At 39.0% G+C, this 21,070-nt stretch overlaps 1 protein-coding gene across 1 annotated transcript; it reads right to left on the bottom strand.

The window, feature by feature from the left end:
* Nucleotides 1–7,906: 7,906 nt before the first annotated feature.
* Nucleotides 7,907–20,562, bottom strand: LOC121368508. The gene is made up of 4 exons (XM_041493245.1): nt 18,888–20,562; nt 17,524–18,794; nt 10,208–10,299; nt 7,907–7,940 (listed from the first exon to the last, which is right to left on the bottom strand). The coding sequence occupies exons 1-4, from the start codon at nt 20,560–20,562 to the stop codon at nt 7,907–7,909; spliced, it is 3,072 nt and encodes a 1,023-aa protein (XP_041349179.1).
* Nucleotides 20,563–21,070: the final 508 nt, after the last annotated feature.

The following is a 21,070-nucleotide window of genomic DNA, read 5'->3' as shown; positions in this document are numbered from 1 at the left end:
GTCGGAGGATAAAAAAGAAGAACATATCAGCATGCTGAGTAGAAGATTTATTGAGGTAGTGCATTTCCTCCTGGAAAAAACCCACCAAGTGGCTGCGTTAGAAAAAACGTAATTGGAAAATCATTTTAATAATTACAGTATATGTCGAGTGGCTTTTCCGGGAACCCGGAGACAGGGGACAGTGACACAGTCTGAGAGCCAGGGTTAACAACCAATATACTCAACGACTGTTTAGGACAATTTTGCAAAGTACGGGTGTACATAATTAAAGGAAACTATTTAATCAGATGCACAATGACACACATCCACTGCCTGTACACCCAGTTTTAAATTAAAGAAAAAAACATACCTACCCAACAGTAAAAGTTTGTTTTGTTTAACGACACCACTGGAGCACATTGGTTAATTAATCATCGGCTATTGGATGTCAAACATTTGGTAATTCTGACTTGTAGTCATCAGAGGAAACCCGCTTAATTTTTCCTAATGCAACAAGGGATCTTTAATATTACTTCCCCACAGACAGGAAAGCACATACCACATACCACGGCCTGAGTCCACTTGTGGTGCACTGGTTGGAACAAGGAAAAGCTCAAACAGTTGAATGGATCCACCGAGGTGGTTCGACCCTATATAACGGTGGATGAGCGACAAATCTCCTTGAGTAACTTTAGCCTCGTTCCGTTATAAATAGTTCTTATTTACAATCACGCCTCTCTCCCCCGACACCTCATTTCCGCTGCACTAGTTATATAGTGCATTTAATTGAACTATGTTGACCAAATAATTTATTACATGCACGCAATGATCTGGGGATTTTATATCATTCGAAATCAGCATTTCCAGTAACAAATTCCATAGTCGTTTTTATGAATGACAAGCACACAAAGCTTAGCGTCGATTTCCTGTGATATACCTGTCAGCGCACCGCCGCTTGAATGGGCTACATCCGGGGGTCAAGGCCCAGTGAAGCGAGGTTAACGACTGCAGCATAAGGTGTTTTCGACATTACTGTCTTCCCGGGTAGGACAAATATAGCGTGGCCTGGGGGAGAAGTTCGGTGCAGAAGTTATGATAACAGAGTTGCATTAAAGCATTCGGAACAGGTCATGGAATGCTGATTGGAGCATTCCACCTGTGTGCGTATTTACCTTTGCCTTAAAAATGTTTTGTTTTATATTTTATTGTTTTTGCCTCTCTCTCTCTCTCTCTCTCTCTCTCTCTCTCTCTCTCTCTTCTCTCTCTCTCTCTCTCTCTCTCTCTCTCTCTCTCTCTCTCTCTCTCTCTCTCTCTCTCTCTCTCTCTCTCTCTGTGTGTGTGTGTCTTTCTTGTGAGGGTTTTAAAAATATGTTTTAATCCAATCTAATTAAAATTAGCTCCACTATTACATGTGGATCTAACACCAGCCAGTTGGAGCTCATGTCCACCAATCAAAACCTTACTTGCAGAATCCTGCCAGTGATTTAAAAATAATTTGAAAACATTCCGAATTATCCTGAGGGTATACGATATGTTTCATGTGAATTACGAATGCCTTATTTAGACCAGTAGAACTAATTTTAATGCTAACAACACTGCGTAGTCCCCAATGTCCAGGTAACATTTCGTCTGTAAATAAAAATTTAAATATTGACGAATCACACTTCGCCTTTTATAACGTTATTTGGGAGCATACAAATTCTAAAAATATCGGGCGAGTCTATTTTAGTAGCCGCAGTACAGCGAACCATACCAATACGTACGGGGTGGGTTATCAGTCTTCAATTTTACATTAAAAATTATTTATTTATTTATAAAAAAAACCTAACTAAATCAGTCTTCAGTTTTACATTACAAATTATTTATTTTATAAACTAAAACATGTTTTAAGGCATTCGTAATTCACACGAAACATGTCGTATACCCTCAGGATAAGTCGGAATGTTTACAAATTATTTTTAAATCACTGGCAGGATTCTGCAAGTAAGGTTTTGATTGGTGGACATGAGCTCCAACTGGCTGGTGTTAGATCCACATGTAATAGTGGAGCTAATTTTAATTAGATTGGTTTAAATGCTATGTACTATTAGTAAAACTGAACAACAAAATCAATATCATATTCAAGCTCATATTGCCGCACAAAACAGAATCTGTAGGATATTTTCTCTTTAGAAAGGCTATTCATCCTTCCGTACACCTGCATGACAAAGGCGTACCGGTATTCTTCATGTCACATAGTTGAAGAGAGATTTTAATCGTCGATATGGCATGCACTCATTAATCACTGTCACTACTGTGATGATATCAGGTGTTTGCGAAAGGTAAGTGTATATTACCCCATAGGTAGTCTCAGAAAGCTGATTACGATAGACCACAGAACATTCATGTGATAACAACATGCCTAGTAAGTACACCGTGACCAGGTTCGATCCTGATGTCCCAGTGTGCGTTACAAGAGCGATTCACGACCACTGGCTAAAGAAGTAGAAGAAAAACGAAGAACACGGAGAAGGAGAGAAAAAGAAGAACTGGAAGGACATTAAACTGGTTTGGATGTTGATTCCATTCATATGCAGTAATGTATTATACTATTTTAAAATACGTCCAACAAAATGATAAAGTGAGGCAGAGAGGCATACAAAGCAATAGTGATTAACAAAGAAAACCCTCGCCTCCTTACCCTGTTACTATGTTGAATCGTATAAATACAATATGCTGTTAGGTGCTGTCTAGAACATTCTAAATGACACAATATTGCACGTCTGTAACAATGTCCTCTCCTTTATTCAACGCCAGGTGAACGAACAGGAAAATATCTGGGTTGTCATGATCTGGTTTCAGACGTAAGGTTTCAAACATCGATCACAGACAGACTTTTGTCATGGTCAGTTATAAAAATAAATCGTACAGACACTAATTATTTAAACAAAAAAACACTATTTGTTTTAGACAAACCGAGGCAAGGAAAAGACATGAATGGAATATGATTCTTTCGACACTTGCAATATGGCAACTGCAATAATTAGCTTAGACTGTAAAAGAGAGAATCCTGCTGCATCCACATATGCTACTCTTGTGTAGTTCCATATTTTGAACTTTGCCATGTCTTTGGTGAAACTCTTGCACATTTATTATTTTTTCATAGTGTTTTCATACGACAGCTGTATTGCAGTACTCATAACGGGTACCACCAGTGGGGCAGTATATGCTCATCTTTCGCGAACACCCGATATCATCACTGTTATGACAGTGATTCACTAGTGCATGTCATCACAGATATAGCAATTTCAAATGAGCTCAATCCGATGATAGTTTTGATTTAGTAAACTATTCTTGGAGTGGCAGTCCTCTTTTTGGTGGTGCACGAGGGGCGCAATCTCCAGAAAAGGATCTTCTCAGCAGTGACTGTCTCCCAGTAGAGGAGACACGAGAGATTCATAGAATGAATAACCATTTTGCCAAATGCCCATTCAACTCTGCATTGTGCAGAGATACGGCTCTGATGATGTATTACGGTTTTGTCGTTCAGATTAAGTAAAAATAATTTGTATTAGCCATTCGGTTGAAAATACATTGGTTCGCCAGGACATCACGCACCATCTGATTATTGGATTTATACACGCATGTCATAATGTTTTTCCTTGTAAACATTGCCATGGACCACCTAGTTAAAAACACTGAACACTGTGTAATAAATACGATACTTAAGTCGCTACCACTTCCTATCAAGGTCATGTCCTTGGAGAAAGACCTGTTCGTTTGTCACTCAAGCCATACAGGGCGTGGCCTTATAACTGATATTTATTTCAGCCAGGACATAAAATTGGATACGAAAGAAAAGTCCAGCAAAATGACCAATCTCACGATTTTAGCAGTAAAATCTGCAGTTCACTACATTAGTATTACGGGGATGCGAACTCTTGTACCTGCCAAGCTTAAGTCTGGTGGCTTAAAGGGACATTCCTGAGTTTGCTGCAATTTTAAAGATGTTATGGACTAACAGATACTTTTTAACGATTGTAATTGCATATCAAATATATTTTTCTGCATAAAATATTAGTGGCTGTATATTAAAGGTACTTCTTATTGTTCTAATATTGGTACTAGGTTAAATTTAATTTAATTTCCTAAAATATAGTTTTTTCGTACGTACGAAATTATTTGAAGACAAAATCCACTTTGGGCTTCTTAGAAATATTAAGACGACCAGAAACACATTGAATATAAAGACACTGATATCCTAAACAAGAAAATATATTTAATATGTAAGTTTAATCGTAGAAATATTTTATTAGTCGGAAACATCTTACAATGCAGCAAACTCAGCAATGTCCCTTTAAGCACTTAAGCACTTGTGTTAGGTTTTCTCTCAGGGTAATTAGATACGCCTGCAATGATATTATCGGTCATACGGTAAACCGATGTGCGAGCTTAGATAAACCTTTATCTTAAAGTGAGGAAATTTCCGAAGGTGATAAAGCTGCTCCGAGATGACCGTGTGGTAAATCCAAGGACAGCTCTACTGCTTGACTGAATCAGCATGCTATTTTGATGCATTACCATCAGTGATATAGGACACGCCCTGTAATTTTAAAGGTGTAGTCCCAAAAGTCGCCAAAATAATACTAGTATTCATTTCTGTTTTGAAATGAAAACATACCTTCAAAAAAAGATTTAAAAAAAAATCAACCCAAAACGAAACAAACAAACAAACATACGGAATATATATATATATATATATATATATATATATATATATATATATATATATATATATATATATATATATCATAACTCCTTGAATTGAAGCCTAGGCTTTGATTTTGTTTTCGCGACCCGGTCTCTATTCAACGCAGGCCTTTTTTGTAGGATAATTTGTATGTACTCATGCAATACTATCGTTTTTAGAAAGAAATTAGAATCAATTTATATATGAGACCAGAAAGTTGGTATAAAAACCAAATGCTACATGAGTGACCGTTAGATACCATTCATATTTTAAGACATTCTTTCAAAACGTATTTAACTAGCGAAATGAGTCGTAAGATAATAGTATATGACACAAAAAAAAGAGTAAAGTTTGTTTTATTTACGACGCCACTAGAGAACATTGATTTTTTATCTTATCATCGGCTATTGGACGTCAAACATATGATCATTCTGACACTGTTTTTTTTAGAGGAAACCCGCTGTCGCCACATAGGCTACTCTTTTACGACAGGCAGCAAGTGATCTTTTATTTGCGCTTCCCACAGGCAGGATAACACAAACCATGGCCTTTTTTGAACCAGTTATGGATCACTGGGCGGTGCAAGTGGTTTACACCTACCCACTGAGCCTTGCGGAGCACTCACTCAGGGTTTGGAGTCGGTATCTGGATTAAAAATCCCATGCCTCGACTGGGATCTGAACCCAGTACCTACCAGCCTGTAGACCGATGGCCTAACCACGACGCCACCTAAAAACAGGTTTAAAATAACTAAAACTAAAACCTATTTACGACACTTGCGCATGCAGTTAACTTGTCATGGGTTTCAGGTTAATTTATATGTCATAGAACAATCAAGTTCAATCATGTTTATTTCATTGAATGGTATGGCTGTGACGACCGGGTTATCATCTTGGAGCAGCCAATCATATGTCTTGTCTTTATAGATACCTCACATATGTATGTTATTGCATTGTGATATTTACATAAAATGGTGTTCTTAACAAATGGTATGTAAGAAATGAACATAGGGTATCAGAGAGAATATATTTATACAAGGGATTTGAGAGAATAATCTATATATGATATACAATACCTAAAATAAATGTAAATATCACATCAGATATTTTTGTTTAAACAAAACACAAAACAAAAAGAAAACCAACAAAACAAAACAAAACAAAAAAAGCAACAAAACAGTATGTGCAATAAGTAATAGTTCCGATTGTAACGTGTCTGATGTTAGTGTAACACTGCAATTATGTACAGTTTGCTCATTTAAACCACGTTAAAGGCATATTGTCACAGACCACTGACCTATTACATGGCTTAACAAAGTATTAGTTAATATATATATATATATATATATATATATATATATATATATATATATATATATATATATATATATTTGATTTGTCCCTAAATGTAACTTTATTTAACCATCTACGTAACCACCATACTCCACTTATTAATGATATTTTGTAAAAATAATTGAATTATGGCAATGGTCCATAATTCAAAAACTAACATTTCTGAGAGGGTTGACATGGATTTCACTCCATCATGTTGTAGTTAAAGTGATGCAATAGCTAGATTTGGTCTGTAAAAAGTAATGTAATTTTGATTTATTATTCAGTTTTAAAGAAATAAGGTCCTTAAATCTGTGACAGTATGCCTTTAATGATAATTTTGCTGTCTATTTCCTTGACGTCTACCTTTCCACTACGTCCTACTCATTTGTTTGCGTTTTCGGTTTTGTTTGCATCAACACTGAATACATTTAATAGATGTTAAACGACGAATCAGGCCTCACTTTATTACTGAGTTGATTAGAAAGCCTTGGGCACCAACTGAATGCTGCTGATTTTTAATGGATGCCAATGGCCGATGGCCATATTTGACAGGCCATTACGCGCGACATGAGGTCATGTAGGTAGACTTGCGCACGCAAACTAGGCCTTTTGGGATACTACCGAAAATTATATAAATACAGACAGAAATAATGAATGAATTAATGAAATAATGAATGAAGTAATGAATGAATGAATGTATGGATGAAATAATGAATTAATGAAATAATGAATGAATGAATGAATGGTGAATGAATGAATGAGTGAGTGAGTGAATGAATGAAATAATGCATTAATGAAAGGATGGATAGATGAATAAAATAATGGATGGAATGATGAAATAATCGATGAATAAATGAATGCATGAATGAATAAATAAATAAATAAATAATTGAATGAATGAATGGTGAATGAAGCAATGAATGAATGAATGAATGAATGAATGAATGATTTATTTATTAACAGCAGAAAATCGTCTACTGGATATGAGACAAAGGTATATATGAAGGAATGAAAGTCAATACAGTTATAATCAAACCACAGATTGCCTGTTTTGTTGAAACAAACCAGGAACAAACTATTAACACTAGAGACAAAAAAGAAAAAAAAAAAAAAAAAAAAAAAAAAACCCCGAAGAATTTTTTTTTACAAAAGGGGCATAAACTTGTATGAGAGCCAAGGCGTGATCGATTGAACTCTCACCATGTTACAAGCTCACGGCGGTACCGGGCTCAGAGGTGTAGTGGTTAAATGATAGGCAATGGGTTCGCGACTCAGTACTGGCTCCCACCGGGACCAGAGTAGTTTTTAACAGCTTAGTGATGAGATGCAATGAGGTCACTATAAATACATTGGCTTCTCTTTCACTAACCACTGACAACTACCCATGAACCTCTGTCCTTGACAGAGCCCAGAAAACGGAGGTGTGTGCCCAGGATAACATGTTTGAACCTCAGTTGAGTAAAGCAACAAAATATATTAAAATGAAATAAAATAGTATGCAGCGACGCCAAATTGTACCAACTTCCACATCCCTTTCCATAAAAAGATCAGCATTATCAAATAATATTAAATAGTTATTACGCAAATAAAATCAGTGTCCTAAAACTAATACATCAAATTCCGTGGTATTGTGGTCTGTCTGTGGGAATGGACATATGAAAGATCCCTTGCTGCCATTGGGAAAGCTTAGCGGATTTTCTCTGATGACTATATGTCAGAATTCTCAAAATTAATGTTTGACATCTAGTAGCCGATGATTAATTACCAAGTGTGCTCCAGCTGTGTCATGAAACAACACCAACTCTATTTTACACATATCAATTTACAGAATTCATTTATACGTCTATTTATGAACAACACATCACTAGCTCTCATCATTAACAACGAACTCTGCAAGTCTAGGACAAAAACAAAAATAATGTCATTAAACGACTAGGAATCGCCAACAGAATCTGTCAAACGGTTGGGAACTTGTCATTCATAACGTGTGCCCACCAGCAGTGTGGACGGAAAGAACGCGGGTAATACTGGCAAAGAGCTGATGAATGGAAAGATCTGTCATCACCAATCAATGGAATGAGAGAGAGTTAAATTGCAGACTCAGTCAATTAGCCCCTGCGTGTGCTGTAACCTCACCGTGGTGCAGGGGTGTAACATTCTCTTCGAGAATGGCCAATACAGCACAAAATTGAAGTTTTGTGTAAAATTCAGTATCCGCAAAATTCTGTGATATTTGTGTTTTTGCACAGTTCTTTACACTGTTTTTGTTTAAGTCTTGAATTTTTATATTGATGTTGATCATCACTTTATTTATTTGCATTACCATAGTTTGACACCCAATAGCCGATGTATTTTTCGTGCTGGGGTGTCGTTAAACATTCATTCATTCATTCAGTCAATTAGCATGACGTAGCCCGGTGGTAAAGCCCTTCGCGTGATGCGCGGTCGGTCTAGGCTCGATCCCCGTCGGTTGATCCATTTGGCGGGTGCTGGTCGGAACCCCACCCTGATCAAGCATTTGTTTTTCAATACATTGTACGAGGGAGCATGTCTCGAACCCCCCCCCCCACCCCCCAATAATTTGCTCGCCACGATCTAGAACGTCTCCCCCTGCTAAAATTCTTTCAAACACACCTGTTTCCATCCAATGCACCACGATTAGTATATCAAATATCGTGATATATGCTGTCCTGTCTGTGGGATGGTGCATATAAAACATATCTTGTTAATAACGGAAAGATGAAGCGGGTTTCCTCTCTAAGGCTATATGTCAAATGTTTAATATCCAGTAATCGATCATTAATCAATCAATGTGCTCTAGAGGTGTCGTAAAACAAAACAAATGTTTAATATCCAGTAATCGATCATTAATCAATCAATGTGCTCTAGTGGTGTCGTAAAACAAAACAAATGTTTAATATCCAGTAATCGATCATTAATCAATCAATGTGCTCTAGTGGTGTCGTAAAACAAAACAAATGTTTAATATCCAGTAATCGATCATTAATCAATCAATGTGCTCTAGTGGTGTCGTAAAACAAAACAAATGTTTAATATCCAGTAATCGATCATTAATCAATCAATGTGCTCTAGTGGTGTCGTAAAACAAAACAAATGTTTAATATCCAGTAATCGATCATTAATCAATCAATGTGCTCTAGTGGTGTCGTAAAACAAAACAAATGTTTTAAACAGCCAGTCAGCATCGTAATTGATATCGGTCATGCGGTATGCAACGTAGTTAATCACAAACAGCGACCCGCAGAGCCACATGAACGAAACACCAAAGGTGTCTCTTTAAATGGAGTAATGTTTTGCGTAATAGACTATGCCTGGAATGCATAGCTTCCGTGACCCCATGCCAAGTGACTGTCAGAAGATGTTAGCCATGTAAATGACTCTTGAAAAACGCACACGTTTAATCCGAGTATATGCCAAGACATTGAGTAAAATACAATTTGTCAGTGTTGACTGTGTGCAGTTCATCAACATAACCGCAATATTTGCTATCTACTGTACAACGAATCAACAACACATTGTTGTGACCTTTACTAGTGTACACAGTCTATAATTTAATTTTGTTTTGTTAACGACATCACTAGAGTACATTAATTAATTAATCTTAACCTGTTACATGTCAAATATTTGATAATTGTAACACACAGTTTTCTAAGGAAAACCCCTTTACGTATTTTTATAGACCAGTTGCATGAAAAAACCCTACCACAATACGTGCATGAAAACTTGTAGCAGGTTTCCTATGGGTTAGAATGTTAAAAGTTAAAGTTTGTTTTGCTTAACGATACCACTAGAGGACATTGATTTATTAATCATTGGCTAGTGGATGTCAAACATTTGGTAATTCTGACATATCGACTTAGAGAAGAAACTGTTAGAAGCCAGAATTTTTTTTTAATGCCCTTTCCGACAGACAGGGCAGCACGCACCACGGTCGTTGATAGACCAGTCGTAGAGCACAGGTCGTGGCGAGATAAAAGAGACAATTAGAGAATGGTTCCACTGAGCAGGTTCGATCTTGCGACCAAAGCACCCGATACAAGCGTTCTACGAACTGAGCTAGATCCCGCCCCATGGATTAATATGATAAATGATGATTAATTAATCAATGCACTCTAGTGGTGTCGTTAGCCAAAACTAAATTTACTTTAACTCGGCTGAAGCCAGTACAAGGATGTGAAACCAATACACATCAGATCTGAGTCCAACCTTGAGGTCAACGACCATACGAACAAACACCTAGGATCCAGGAAAAACAGGCTGATCAATTAGTTTATGTCCGATGGATTCGCCGCAAGTGGGTTTCTACAGGAACTTGGTTTAAATTTTTAAAGAAATATTCTGTTTCCTCTCAGGAGATCAGTTCAGGAAAAGACCTATCCAATGGCTGAGACCTCAGCAGCACGTATGCCCCGAGCATATCAACAACCGCTGTGAGTTCAGTAGCATGGGTTCCTCCAAGGTAACAACCACTGTGGCTCTACCAGCGAGAGTGTCCCCAGGGTAGTGACCACGTCCGCCACTTATGAATAATGAGATAGGCTTATTATGCGAAACGCCCAGAGATCATGCGTTCACAATGTACACAGTCGACCTACAGGATGTAAACACAAAACGAAGGCAATACATGTAAACTAAAACAAAACAATGACAACATGGACATCATTTACATAGAATAGTCGTAATTATACAGACCTCGCTATGAAAAAGAATTGAGGGGAGTAATTAATTGCTCCACTAACATAAATTATAGGGAGCATTGACATTTAATTATTTTGTAGTACTATGTTTTGTTTAATTCACAGGCCAAGGGAGCTAAAACTGTTCTCCTTAAACTAGATTAAGGGGAGTCATGGGGAGCAACAGTGATAGCTCCCCTTAAAAGGCGTGGTCTGATTATAAGTAATTATGCATAATGCATAAATACTATTACCTACATTTGTATTTGTGTAGATACGAGTATATCTATGAGCATTCTAAATGGGTCTACCGCCTGTTTGCCAATCCACGTCGTTTATCGAATAAAATTTAATTTATCTGACATTAAAGGTGTGGGACGCAGGGTAGAGATAATGCACGGGTGAATTCGCGGATGGTTTGGAATCGATCCCCATCGGTGGGTCTACTGGGCTATTTCAAACTTTAATTGTCATTAAATTTAACCGGCATTAATTTCATCAGTAGATTCCGTTTAGTGGTTTCAAATGACCTTTCGTTTGGCTAATTATGTTATACGTAAAATAATCTGGCATTAATATTTCTATATATATATTCCAATACAATTATATCTGTGTCTATCATATTTTGTTAAATACTATCAGCAAACTGATAAAAATATGTACTCTTTATTAATTAGTAAAACATACAATGCATCCCCTAAATTCTTTGAATTAAGGAGCGGGACGTAGCTCAGTGGTACAGCGCTCGCCTGGTATGCGATCGATCTAGGATTGATTCCCGTCGATCGGCCCATTGGGATATTTTTTCGTTCCAGCCAATGCTCCACAACTGGTGTAACAAAGAGCGTAGTATGTACTATTCTCTCTGTCGGATGGTGCTAATAAAAAATCCCTTGCTGCTAATCGAAAAGAGTAGCCCATGAAGTGGCGACAGCGGGTTTCGTCTCTCAATATCTGTGTGGTCCTTAACTATATGTCTGACGCCATATAACCGTAAATAAGTTGAGTCGTTAAATAAAACATTTCCCCCCTTCCTTCTTCTTCTTTGAAGTAATTGAAATAAAGTGGCAAAAATATAGCAACGGTATATATATACAATTTATTACGTGTGAAAACGTTTCAACTGGTGAAGTTAAATATCCTGTGTCCGCGGACTGAAACAGACGGGATGTCATTTGTCACCGTGGCGCCCCCTAGCGATACGACAGCAGACTGTGAAGAATGGGCGTTGGAACTATTTTTAAAATCATCAAGATGAAACGGAAAACGTGACTGGTCATACTTGCAAAACTGTTGCAGTAGCGTCAATTAAGTTTTTAGTTTGTTTAACGACACCACTAGAACACATTAATTTATTTATCATCGGCTATTAGATTTAAGCATTTGTTAAGTCTGCCATAGTTAGGAAACCCGCTATATAGTTTTCATTAGTAACGAGGGATCTTTTATATGCACCATCCCACAGACACGATAGCACATACCACAGCCTTTGTTACACCAGTTGTGGAGCATTGGCAGGAACGAAAACACATCCCTTTGATACACCAATCGTGGTGTACTTGCTGTGAAAATGGGCCCACCGATGGGGATTGATCCTAGACTGACCGCGCATCAGGCGACTGCTTTGCCACTGGGCTACCCCCACTATTTATAATAAACCTGACATGTTTTCAAAATCAACATGTACATGCGTAGCCCTTCCTTTACAAGATAACAAAAAACAAACTGATACTTGAATCAAAGGACAAATCGTATCATTATCAATATTCTGTTGGGTGTTGTTTTGTTTTCATTTGATAACATGTTTCATTCTAAAAATTTCTAAATATTATTTTACCCAGGTCAAATGTCCTAATAGGGCACAAAACATTTGGCTAAACACTGATTGTTGGCGAAATTAGAATGTAAACACTCCCTCATAACACGAGCGTCCATAATTAGAATCCGAGCTGTACCACAGCGTACACTCGTAATTGTATCCTAGTACTTTGAAAGTGTGTAAAACTAATAACAATATTGTTTTAAAAATAAACGGTGAATTACAGGTCAAAACAGGTAAGTCTTTTAAATGGTTTAAGTAGAATGAATGAATGAAGGAAAGAAAAGTTCGTTTTGTTTAACGACACCACTAGAGCACATTGATTTATTAATCATCGGCTATTGGATGTCAAACATATGGTCATTTTGATACAGTCACAGAGATGAAACACGCTACATTTTTTTCCATTAGTAGCAAGGGATATTTTACATGCACCATCCCACAGACAGGATAGTACATACCGCGGCCATTGATATACCAGTCGTGGTGCACTGGCTAGAGCGAGAAATAGCCCAATAGGCCCACCGACGGGGATCGATCCTAGACCGACCGCGCATCGAGCGAGCGGTTTACCACTGGGCTACGTCCCGCCCCTTAAAGGTGCCGACCCTAGTTTGAGCCCATGCAAATAGACACTAGGTTTAGTTCATCTACAACAGTGTAACGCATCTGGATAAGGTTACAGCAGAGTAAAACAAAAGTCTGTGACGATGACAAAGTGAAATACACTTAAAAAACAGACTAGAACTCGACTCCATAACCGATTCTTCTTAGACGCACGTGCGTTTTTTAAAATATGAAACATGCATTTTGCGATATTAAAAACACCAGTATGACCAGAAACACTTCAGGTGTACGGAAATAGATGATCTAAACAATAAAATCATTGTAATGGCTGATTTCAGTAATCAAAAAACGGCTCTAATTGTGAAAATAATGCCATAGTGCTTAAAAACTAGGGTCTGTCCCTTTAATTCGTTCGTCCATGCTTCCTGATAAATTGTGGCGCTTGTGTTGTATTACCGCCTTCTCCTACGTCTTGTAATGTCTATTGAACTCCATATAAAATTAACTAAAATCAGTTTACTACTATAATAGTAGTATTCATAAATACATGAACAGTATAAATGAGTTGTGCAACGTATTGTGGTTCATTAATACACGAACAAACTAAATGATACGTCAATGATAGAAATGGCAATTTGTTCAAATAAAGGAGTATATACTATTAAACAAATCAATGTAGCACACATATAGTAATTATATGTAGATAAATTCTGATATCAATCAAGACTATGAGGAATAAATGCATATTAAAATTAATTTTGCTCAGTGATAAACACTGAAACAAATTATATACAGATCATATCATAAAATATCAGTGCTCTCCAAACCGTTTCAGATCAGCATATATATCATATTATGTTAAATAGCAGTTTGGATGGGTTAATGGGTAATTTGATCCCGCTCATTAAACAATTCTGTGCAAAACTGACCAACTATTGGGGACAGGTCTGCAGGACAGTCACGAATGAAGAGTAGTCTTTGTAATTATTTAAATTTAAATAATGGACATTGTTGACTAACATAGGCGTACGGCAGTCCTTCCCCCTTGGCCCCTGTCTCGTACGCTTATGTTGACTAAGATTTTGATATAGCAAGTCTCTATGTTTTTTTGTAAGTCCAAAAAGAAAACCAAACCAGGTTAGTTTAAGTTAGAACAGGTTTGCTTGATTATGAAGGCCAGGGTCTGAGGAATGATAAACGGTATATATCAACCTATAGTTCCTTTGAATCTCAATATGTGTTAGTCCCTTTTTTTTTTTTAAACACCCACCACACCAACAACAAAATTTAATATTATATTCGCATTTTCTCTGGAGTTTGGCATATTATTACTGTGGTATTTTTTCAGCGATGAGGTTTATGCGTAGGAGCCGAGAGTTTGTCAGAATGACCCAAATATACATAAGCCAATCTTGAAGCTAGAACGAACAGGTAGGCCAGGCCGGCAGACCGTTTGATCCTCGCCGTAACCTCCTGGCCCAGAACTACAAGGCTCTGTTTACACGCTGGCTAACAGTACACTGGCACGCAGCGAACACGGAATCAGTGAATGGGCGAAATGTGCTTCCATTCGGCTTTCCTCGGCGATATTCTAAAGTATGTGTTTGTCTGCAAATATGAACCAGTTGTTAACAGGTGAACGCTCGCTAGGTACTGGTATGACAAAACCAGTTAGGATACCACGTAACGGATAAGAGAGAAAAACAATGATGGCGATGGTAAAAAGAAAAACAATGATGGCAATGATAATAAAAAAGTGATGGTTGTGGTTTTGTTATTTACCGGTTAACAATGCAAGGGCAAGCGCAACGCGTTTGAAGTTCTTTCAAACCAGTTTTTTTCTCTTCAGGAAATGTAAAAGTTATCCCGAATACTCTGCCATTCAAAAGTTTTACGGATATTTGAACTATTATAATCGCTCTTTAACCGTCCAAACGTCCGCCTAGCTCTCGAACAAGAGATAGTTGGGCTATGTGTAAATATGAAATTTAATAGTACGTAGCTGTTTGTATATGTATTGATACAGTGAGACTACATGCTTGTATATTGCAAACTAGTTTTGTAAATTGTTGTATTTGGGCCGATGACTTACACATAGAAGTCAATAAACCATTGGCATTTTATATTACTAGTGGGTGTGCAACTGCAAGCACGGTAAATATGTTTTACTTGAAAAAAAGGCATTTAAATTTCCTTCATTAAACTTTTTTTTTTAAAAGACATGTAAGAAATAGAACACTACAATCGTATCCAACGTATACTACAATTATTTATCTTATATAATAATTTAACAAACTCGTTTAAAACGTTTCTGACTCGCTTACGCTCGTAAGATAGGTTTTGAAACAGCTCGTCAGATAAATGATATCGAACGGCCAGTCACGCAATATTATGTATGAGTAATACTCTGCGGTTATTGAACTCGCACCAGGTATTGCAAAAGCACGAGTAAACTTCGTGAAGTTGGCCGTTGTATACGTGTTACCCGCTGGTAAAGTCTCTTGGCTTATTACACACATTGAACAAACATTGTATCGAGGTCAGCGGTATTTCCAGTTCACCTATAATGGTGTATTACAGTAGATATCATGTTATATCTTTACATACTTATAATATATATTATATATACATAGCTTTATACATATACGTTCAATAGCTCAGAACGTACCGTGGCAAGTCTGCAATTAGCGGGCGATTCAGTGCCACAGGTTCGAGTCCAAGCAACGGCATGGGACAATTTGTGAGGCCAAAACGGATTTAATTATCCCCTGCGCCAGTGCGTTAATATCTATGTATGTAACAGTCAACCTGGACATACATACAATATATAGATATTCATACATACATACATACATACATACATACATACATACACACACATAGTGAGACATACATACATACATACATACATACATACATACATACACACAAACATACATACATACATACATGCATATGACTGAGTTAAAGAGCATCCTTTTTATGGATGATTCAATAGCTCAGAAGGTATCGTGGCAAGTCTGCAATTTACGGCCGATTCAGTGCCATAGGTTCGAGTCCCAGCAACGGCAAAAAGGATTTAATTATACTCTGCGACAGTGCGTTAATATCTACGTATGTAACAGTCAACCTCGACATACATAAAATGTATAGATATTCATACATCAATACATACACACACGCATACATACATACATGCATGCATATGCTTAAGGTTCGAGTCCCAGCAACAGCATGAGAGACAATTTGTTAGGCCAAAATAATTTTATCTCCTGTGCCAGTGCTTTAATAATTATGTACATATTAGTCAACCCCGATACGTAAGTGCCAGATTTACCCACACATACAATGCATGTAATTGCTGGCCACGTGGTTTGTAGACCCCTCGTATATCATCGGTTAACTGAACATTATTTTAAAAATGTCTTTGTGACCAAATGCTTTTCGTGGTGGTTTGGGAACTGCAGGCGATTCTGTGCCTAAGGTTCGAGTTCCAGCAAGGGCATGAGAGAAAATGTGTGTGGCCTCTGGTTATAGTGGTGGTCTGAGAACAGCGGGCATACTTATAATGTATCCCATTGAGAAATATCTCGTTCCAACTAGTGTACCACGACCGGTATATCAAAGGCCGTAGTGTGTGCTGTTCTGTCTGTGGGGTGGTGCATATAAAACATCCCTTGCTACTAATGGGAAAATGTAGGGGGTTTCCTCATTAAGACTATATGCCAAAATTACATTAAAATGTTTGACATCCAATTGGCGATGATTAATAAATCAATGTGCTCTAGTGGTGTCGTTAAACAAAATAAACTTTATCATATAATATATAGGTTTTTATACATATATACATACATATGTATGTGCATGCATACATTTATCCATAGATACATACGTACATACTTAGAGATATACATGTCTTAAAATTTATATATTTAATTATTTACATAATTCATACACAAATGTCACTCGCTCAGTTGTAATAATGTTTATGTGAAAGATATTTCAAAAGGTTATTTTCGGTTGCCATTTATAGCAGGATGTGTCCCATACAGCATTATTAACCTCTAATAATGTATGTAATGAAGCTAGTTGAGCCGGAAATCTCGCACAATTGCTGTATTATCTATTAAGGCCGTGAACTTTATGAATGTACACGTTCGCTCTGTGATTTTAGTAAATTATACATGATAGCTGTCAGGCATGTGCCTGTTACACGGTAGAAAGATTTCAATGTTCATTATACATTTTAGGTGTTTGTTTTGTTTTAAACAGGAGAGTAAAAAATCACAATCCCCACCCCCCCCCCCCCCCCCCAAAAAAAAAAAAAAGAAGAAAAAAAAAAAGAGTTAGGATTGGACGTAATTGCACCGCTGAAAATGTCAAGGAGGTGAAAATCACCCTTTTGGCAATGTCGAGGAGGTGAAAATCGCACTGTTGGCAATGTCGAGGAGGTGAAAATCGCACTCTTGGCAATGTCGAGGAGGTGAAAATCGCACTGTTGGCAATATCGAGGAGGTGGAAATCGCACGCTTGACAATGTCGAGGAGGTGAAAATCGCACGCTTAGTAATGTCGAGGAGGTGAAAATCGCACTCTTGGCAATGTCGAGGAGGTGAACGCACTGTTGGCAATGTCGAGAAGGTGAAAATCGCACTGTTGGCAATGTCGAGGAGTTGAACGCACTCTTGGCAATGTCGAGGAGGTGAACGCACTCTTGCCAATGTCGAGGTGAAAATCGCACTGTTGGCAATGTCGAGGAGGTGAAAATCGCACTGTTGGCAATGTCGAGGAGGTGAAAATCGCACTCTTGGCACTGTCGAGGAGGTGAACGCACTGTTGGCAATGTCGAGGAGGTGAACGCACTCTTGGCAATGTCGAGGAGGTGAAAATCGCACTGTTGGCAATGTCGAGGAGGTGAAAATCGCACTGTTGGCAATGTCGAGGAGGTGAAAATCGCACTGTTGGCAATGTCGAGGAGGTGAACACACTCTTGGCAATGTCGAGGAGGTGAAAATCGCACTCTTGGCAATGCCGAGGAGGTGAAAATCGCACTCTTGGCAATGTCGAGGAGGTGAAAATCGCAATGTTGACAATGTCGAGGAGGTGAAAATCGCTGTTGACAATGTCGAGGAGGTGAAAATCGCACTGTTGGCAATGTCGAGGAGGTGAAAATCACACTCTTGGCAATGTCGAGGAGGTGAAAATCGCACTGTTGGCAATATCGAGAAGGTGGAAATCGCACGCTTGACAATGTTGAGGAGGTGAAAATCGCACTCTTGGCAATGTCGAGGAGGTGAAAATCGCACTCTTGGCAATGTCGAGGAGGTGAACGCACTGTTGGCAATGTCGAGAAGGTGAAAATCGCACTGTTGGCAATGTCGAGGAGTTGAACGCACTCTTGGCAATGTCGAGGAGGTGAATACACTCTTGCCAATGTCGAGGTGAAAATCGCACTGTTGGCAATGTCGAGGAGGTGAAAATCGCACTGTTGGCAATGTCGAGGAGGTGAAAATCGCACTCTTGGCACTGTCGAGGAGGTGAACGCACTGTTGGCAATGTCGAGGAGGTGAACGCACTCTTGGCAATGTCGAGGTGAAAATCGCACTGTTGGCAATGTCGAGGAGGTGAAAATCGCACTCTTGGCAATGCCGAGGAGGTGAAAATCGCACTCTTGGCAATGTCGAGGAGGTGAAAATCGCTATGTTGACAATGTCGAGGAGGTGAAAATCGCTGTTGACAATGTCGAGGAGGTGAAAATCGCACTCTTGGCAATGTCGAGGAGGTGAAAATCACACTCTTGGCAATGTCGAGGAGGTGAAAATCGCACTGTTGGCAATATCGAGAAGGTGGAAATCGCACGCTTGACAATGTTGAGGAGGTGAAAATCGCACTCTTGGCAATGTCGAGGAGGTGAAAATCGCACTCTTGGCAATGTCGAGGAGGTGAACGCACTGTTGGCAATGTCGAGAAGGTGAAAATCGCACTGTTGGCAATGTCGAGGAGTTGAACGCACTCTTGGCAATGTCGAGGAGGTGAATGCACTCTTGCCAATGTCGAGGTGAAAATCGCACTGTTGGCAATGTCGAGGAGGTGAAAATCGCACTGTTGGCAATGTCGAGGAGGTGAAAATCGCACTCTTGGCACTGTCGAGGAGGTGAACGCACTGTTGGCAATGTCGAGGAGGTGAACGCACTCTTGGCAATGTCGAGGTGAAAATCGCACTGTTGGCAATGTCGAGAAGGTGAAAATCGCACTGTTGGCAATGTCGAGGAGTTGAACGCACTCTTGGCAATGTCGAGGAGTTGAACGCACTCTTGGCAATGTCGAGGAGGTGAATGCACTCTTGCCAATGTCGAGGTGAAAATCGCACTGTTGGCAATGTCGAGGAGGTGAAAATCGCACTGTTGGCAATGTCGAGGAGGTGAAAATCGCACTCTTGGCACTGTCGAGGAGGTGAACGCACTGTTGGCAATGTCGAGGAGGTGAACGCACTCTTGGCAATGTCGAGGTGAAAATCGCACTGTTGGCAATGTCGAGAAGGTGAAAATCGTACTGTTGGCAATGTCGAGGAGTTGAACGCACTCTTGGCAATGTCGAGGAGGTGAACGCACTCTTGCCAATGTCGAGGTGAAAATCGCACTGTTGGCAATGTCGAGGAGGTGAAAATCGCACTGTTGGCAATGTCGAGGAGGTGAAAATCGCACTCTTGGCACTGTGTCGCAAGGAGGTGAACGCACTCTTGGCAATGTCGAGGTGAAAATCGCACTGTTGGCAATGTCGAGGAGGTGAAAATCGCACTCTTGGCAATGTCGAGGAGGTGAACACACTCTTGGCAATGTCGAGGAGGTGAAAATCGCACTCTTGGCAATGTCGAGGAGGTGAAAATCGCACTCTTGGCAATGTCGAGGAGGTGAAAATCGCCGTTGACAATGTCGAGGAGGTGAAAATCGCTGTTGACAATGTCGAGGAGGTGAAAATCGCACTGTTGGCAATGTCGAGGAGGTGAAAATCGCACTCTTGGCAATGTCGAGGAGGTGAAAATCGCACTGTCGAGGAGGTGGCACTCTTGGCATGTCGATGTCGAAGAGGTGAACGCACTCTTGGCAATGTCGAGGTGAAAATCGCACTGTTGGCAATGTCGAGGAGGTGAAAATCGCACTGTTGGCAATGTCGAGGAGGTAAAAATCGCACTCTTGGCACTGTCGAGGAGGTGAACGCACTCTTGGCAATGTCGAGGAGGTGAACGCACTCTTGGCAATGTCGAGGTGAAAATCGCACTGTTGGCAATGTCGAGGAGGTGAAAATCGCACTGTTGGCAATGTCGAGGAGGTAAAAATCGCACTGTTGGCAATGTCGAGGAGGTGAAAATCGCAATGTTGGCAATGTCGAGGAGGTGAAAATCGCATTTTTGGCAATGTCGAGGAGGTGAAAATCGCATTCTTAGTAATGTCGAGAAGGATAAAATTTTACTCTTAGTAATGTCGAGAAGGACAACATTGTACTCTTGGCAATGTCGAAGAGGGAACATAGCACTCTTGGCAATGTTAAGAAGGGGAAAATCGTCCTTTTGGCAATATTTTATAGTTATTTTAGGATACCTCCCCTTTTTTACTTACTGTACCCTGTTATTTTAGACTTTTGTTTACTCCCTAGTTATTCCAGGCTAGTTCTGGTGTTTATTTATTTATTTATTTATTTATTATTAATTTGTTTTAAAACTAACTGTTACCTAATTTAATCTAGCTCTGATTTTGTTACTAGCCATCTACAACATTCATAACTGTCCGAATGGCCGTCTAGCTCTCCAACAGCAGAGTAATCGCGCTACACTTGCTATACCCGAGTTATTTGTGGCTAGCTCTGCTTCTTTTTAATTATTGTACCTAGTTATTTTAGCCTTGGTGCTGCCCTTTAAAGATCTTAAAGGGACATACCCTAGTTTCAAC

The sequence above is a fragment of the Gigantopelta aegis genome, chromosome 3 (genome assembly GCF_016097555.1).
Source record: "Gigantopelta aegis isolate Gae_Host chromosome 3, Gae_host_genome, whole genome shotgun sequence".
NCBI classification, from domain to species: Eukaryota; Metazoa; Mollusca; class Gastropoda; order Neomphalida; family Peltospiridae; genus Gigantopelta; species Gigantopelta aegis.
The sequence above is the reverse complement of the archived record's forward strand: the minus strand, read 5'-3'. Positions and strand labels throughout refer to the sequence as shown.